Source organism: Desmodus rotundus, chromosome X (genome assembly GCF_022682495.2).
Source record: "Desmodus rotundus isolate HL8 chromosome X, HLdesRot8A.1, whole genome shotgun sequence".
Lineage (NCBI taxonomy): Eukaryota > Metazoa > Chordata > Mammalia > Chiroptera > Phyllostomidae > Desmodus > Desmodus rotundus.
The window spans coordinates 62,980,826-62,985,763 of NC_071400.1; the positions used below are offsets into that span (position 1 = coordinate 62,980,826).

At 42.2% G+C, this 4,938-nt stretch overlaps 1 protein-coding gene across 2 annotated transcripts; it reads right to left on the bottom strand.

The window, feature by feature from the left end:
- Positions 1-313: 313 nt before the first annotated feature.
- USP51 (ubiquitin specific peptidase 51) lies at positions 314-4,465 on the bottom strand. Of its 2 annotated transcripts, XM_053917559.1 has the most exons (2): positions 3,878-4,465; positions 314-2,734 (listed from the first exon to the last, which is right to left on the bottom strand). In XM_053917559.1, exons 1-2 carry the CDS (start codon positions 4,463-4,465, stop codon positions 2,453-2,455), a joined length of 870 nt encoding a protein of 289 aa, XP_053773534.1. In that variant the 3' UTR covers positions 314-2,452. The 2 variants fall into 2 exon arrangements, with proteins under 2 accessions (XP_053773534.1, XP_045054584.2); XM_045198649.2 differs by having other exon boundaries at positions 314-4,465.
- Positions 4,466-4,938: the final 473 nt, after the last annotated feature.

The window sequence follows — 4,938 nt, forward strand, 5'->3', positions numbered from 1 at the left end:
TGCTGCTCCCTCTCCCCTCCGTCTCTCATGACTACCAATTCTTAGGCCTGTGCTCTTTTCCTTACACTGTACCTGAGATTCCCAACATACAACATGGCTATTTCCTCACTGAGCACCTCCTCTCTTAAGCCATTCTCTGAAGCTGAGTAGTATTTGATACACACTGTCTTTGAGGAAAATACAACACTGATCACACTGTATTAGAGCACTAGGCACTTAATAAGGGCTTGATGGGTGAATGAGTGAGAACACATTACTGAGAGTGTGAATAGCGCAAATAACTGAACTCATCTCCATATTCAACAACAATTTATTAACACATAAATGAATAAGGCTTGGCCCCCATTCTCAGAACGCTTGGTGCAGAGGGGCAGACAATCACAAAGCTGCAGTAGAATCACAGTAGAATAAGTACTATCACTGAGGTACTCACAGACAAAGTACTTTGGAGGCACTGTGAGAGGGATACACAGGTGAGGGAGAAACAATTTTCCAATTAACACCTGCTTACAGAATTCAGGGAAGACTCCAGAGAAGTCACTTGTGAGTTGAATCTTGAAGGAAGAATAGGAGCCACCAAGTAAACAGTGAAGGAGTCCTACAGGCTGGGACTCAAGAGATGTAGGTAAGGTTAGGAAAATGAGAGGTTCAGGGAACCGGGCATGAATGATGGAATAAGGGGGAAAAGAGACTGTGAGGAATGAGAATAGTCAAGCACAAACCCATAGCTCTACTATGGAAACATAAAGGTCTTGTTTCTCCATGGAGAGGGAAGAGGGAAAGGAAGGTGGGAGGTCCTAAGATATGGAACCCTGCCACTTCCTCAATCAGGCCACTGGGCTCAAACACCAAGGCTAGAGCTTCACAGTTGTGATCTAATACCCCTAAGCAACTAAATTGTCAAAAGCCCCTCTTCAGAAGAGAATAATTTGTATGGACGCAGTTCTAAATGGGAGAGTCCTTACTATATTCATCTTTTTCAGATGCTGTTGATTCTACCTAAGAAATAGCTCTACTTCCTTCAGGAAATCAGATGGGGCGTGGAACCTAAAAGAGGAAGGTGGGCTAGGGTTGAGGCCTTGCAGTGAACTCACAACTTAATTGTAAAAAGATGGTTACTATAGTGTCCATTTTTTACAAAATTCTGTTTATGTGTAACATAAAACTCAAAAATATATATATTTACAAACACCTTTGTCTTATTATTCCTGTCTCCTCCATTTACTTCTTTCATACCCGTATGTATTTTCATATGCTTAAGTTAAAAAAAAAACCTTTTAAGCTTGTTAATTTTAGCATTTTTCTATTTAAATATATTTAACTTTTTCATTTGATTTTATTTAAATGTTATTTTTAATGGTTTTAAATTTTTATCCTTTTTAAATATTAAGGTTTTTATTTAAATCTCTCAAATTCAAATTGTCTAAAGTTCTTTATATATTTTTAAATCCTCTATTCTCTAATAATCCTTTTTAGATTTTTTTACATTTTAAATTTTTAAATAAATGTTGTATTTTTGTCTTGAACTGTTTTAAACATTCCTTTTTAAACTTTTCTCTAAACTTAAATTTGAATTTTTATTCCATTCTATATTTTGAAAATTTATTTAATAAACTTTCATGAATTTTGCTAACCTTTGATTTTCAACATATTTTATGCTCTAATTTTAATATTTATTTATATTAACATTTTATTTCATTTAAACTTTTAAGAGTTGCCTTTTATAACTTTTGAATTTTAAAGCTGAATTTTTCTCTAACTTTTCTAGTAAACTTTCATTTTTAATCTTTTTTCTTGTTTTATTCATTTTACCTTTTTAGAACTAAGAATTTCTAAAATGTTTTTAAGCCTTATTTTAATAATTTTGAAGTTTTAAATTTTAAAAAACTTCAATTGTAAAACATTTAAAAATATCTAACTTAAAATTTTTCAACATTTAAAAACATTGTTTTAAAATAAAAAATGTGTTAAAAGTTTTCCTTTTAAAGCTTTTAAAATTTTCTTTCAAAATACTATCTTTTTTCCCCAAACTATTTGGTCAGCAACAGCTGGAACACCAATTGTGAAGCTTTTTGCTGATGAATACCCCAACTTCCCACAATATTTTTGTAGAACAAATGACATATAGTAGCGCCAGAACATCTCTATTCACAATGTCCCCATCTAAAACACTTTAATTATGCTATATGTGACCATTTTCGACCGTTCCTCCCTCCTCCCATTTAAGGCTGAATGGTCACTAGCTAGTATTCATTTTTCCCACAGGCCATGGTAAAATATGTTCTTTATATCAAGGTACTAACTGTAATATAGGTGCTGTTGTCATTGTCCATTTCAGGAGGTTTTTGTGATATTTCAAGAGGTGTTCACTGTTGTATAGGTAGGCAGTTTGTTTCACGGCAGGATCCTTGCCTATTTATTTCTCATTTTTCTGGTAAGTGGTCTGATGAGACTAGTCTTTCTCTAGACCCTGTTTGTGATAGAACAGTAAATACCCTTCACTGTAGAGTAAGTCCTCAATGGTAGCCTTGGTGATGACCGCATCATCACAGCTGAACCACTGGTCCTTTTGTTGCCGGATAAAGCTGGTGTAGTGTCCACTTTCCAAAGTTCCATGGTGATTAATCACTGCAAATAAGGAATACTTATTCTCGTTGGGTGCACAATCTGTTGGTGGTTGGCCATCTTTCATTCCGCTCTCTTTAGTGGAAGCCAAAAATGGAGTCATGTCCAGCTCCAAGGGAAAAGAGATAAAAGTATTAATTTTTCGTCTTTGTTTGCCTAAATGTTCAAACCGCTTTAGATGAAAACAGGCTACAATGGGTAATTTCTTCATTGTGAGCTGTTTGGTAGATTCCTGGTAGCTTTGGCAACTACTACATTTGATTTTGGCACTGCTTCCTAGGTGTTCTGGCCTTGTAAACCACTGTAGGCAGTCTGTGAGTGAGGGGATTCCTGGTATGTGGTCATTCCTACTCACTGCGCTGTCAGCTCTCTCTGGACTCTGGGAACCGAATGTGGCACAAGACCCAGGCAAGTCCAAACTGATGTCCCAGCATGGATCTATTGTGGTGGAGACGCTATGGCAAGCTTGACATGTGACATCTGACTGCAAACCACCTGTAAAAATTTGATCTATAATGCAGTTACAGCAGTTGGGGTTACTGGCTTCCTGCCCAACACTATCATCTTTGCTATGTCTATGCAGCACATCTAATATTGCAATAAGGAACTCATGGGCATCCTGCTGCCTGTACCCTGCTAAGTGTTCTGCATGGATCCATATCAGGTGCAGTAACTTATAGGGAATGTGAGGAGTTCGGCTCCCAGAGTACATTGCATGAAAAAGCGAAGACATTTCACAAACAAGACACAAGCTGGGGCTTGTCATTATACATTTGTGCTTGTCAGAGAGAAAAAAATCTTTCAGTAGAGGAATATGGGTAAGTGCCTGGACAATACAATTCATAAAGCAGGTGTTCCCAAGATTGATTAGCCCTCTCAGGCCTACGGTATAGACTGACTTTTTTCTCCTCTTTTTCTTGGGCTTCACCAATTTTGGCTCCTGTTCCTTTAACTCACAGGTTGATTGCTTCTCTTCAACACCTGATTCCATACACTGTTGTTGAGAAGCATCTGTTGAGGTGGAAATTAATGAGTTCAAAATTTTCTCTTTTGTTTCTTTGGCAATCAGTTCTATGTCTTTGTCATATACATAATCCTTACACATAAAGCAATATATAACCCCATGATAGAGGTCTACAGCTAAATTGTGCTGTTTTGTTTCTGCATGTTTATGAATATGCTTTTCAGTAAAGCAGCCGAAAAAGACACAGGAGAGACAAGAGTGGAGTCTGTTCATATGAGCACTACATACATGACAGATGCACGACTTTGCCTTACGCTTCCTAGTCTCTGGGGTCCCACTCCAGACAAAACGCTGGTAGATCAGTCGAAGGTTCTTCTGCCAGTTCTTCACTACTTTAAAACTCTCCACATGACAGCAGCCTGCTGGACCCTGATCAAACTCCACCTCCAGCAGCCAGTCCCCAAAGCCACCTCGATCCCCAGAGCTGCCTAAGTCACCAAAAGAGCTTTGCCGCATTGGGGGCTTGGGCGTCTGCCGGGATCTACGCAGAGGTCTGCGCCAGGGCCGTAGCCGCGGAGGTACTGGGGGAGGATGGGGAGGGGTCGGGGGTGGGGCTGAAGGCCCCGGTGGGCCGCGGGAGCGGGCCCGGAGCTGGAACCGAGGGCGGGGCTTGCGGCGTGGGCAAAGGGACAAGGAGGTGCTCTGCCAGCGAGGGGGCGTTGGAGGGAGCACCTTCTCATCGCCGCAGTTGTTGCTCCATGTCAAGTTCTCCTCAGGCGCGGGCTTACGCTCTTGTAATGGCTCCAGCTTCATCTCCTCAGTTTCCTGGCCTGCACAAGCCTTCGTCGCCCCCTCCGCCGCCTCCTCGTCCTCCATCTCACCCGCCTTCTCAGACACCTCCTGGGGCAAGGCTCCTCCCCCACCTCACGAGCTCCAGCAGACCAAAGAGGCGGAGGGCAAGGAAGCTTCTCGAATTTGGGCCATCAGCTCACCGCCAGGCAGAGAAAGGCGTCAGGAATCGAGCTGCGACTGTTGATGGAATGAGACGGATTGCGGTGAATGATCTGGCTAGCTTCATAGCCTCGGAGGGCCATTAGCGCCCCGGGACCCTCCCACGGGCCCTTGAGCTCAGCCGCGGACGCGGCAGACTCCACCCCCCCCCCAACCATTCAGAGGTTCCCAAGCTAGTGTGAAGACAGATGGAGGCGGTTACCTGCTTTAAAGGCGATCGGCCGGTGCCCAGGGTGGAGGGGGATGGTGCGGGGTGGCGGGATGGGGGGACAGAAGGAGGGTGGAAAAGGTGGAAGCGGGGGTACGGCCTGAGCTTTAGGGTGGAAAGAGATGGAATC

Bases quoted from the DNA above. Each gene is read 5' to 3' on its own strand.
- USP51 (XM_045198649.2), bottom strand. From the start codon at position 4,465: ATGGAGGACGAGGAGGCGGCGGAGGGGGCGACGAAGGCTTGTGCAGGC.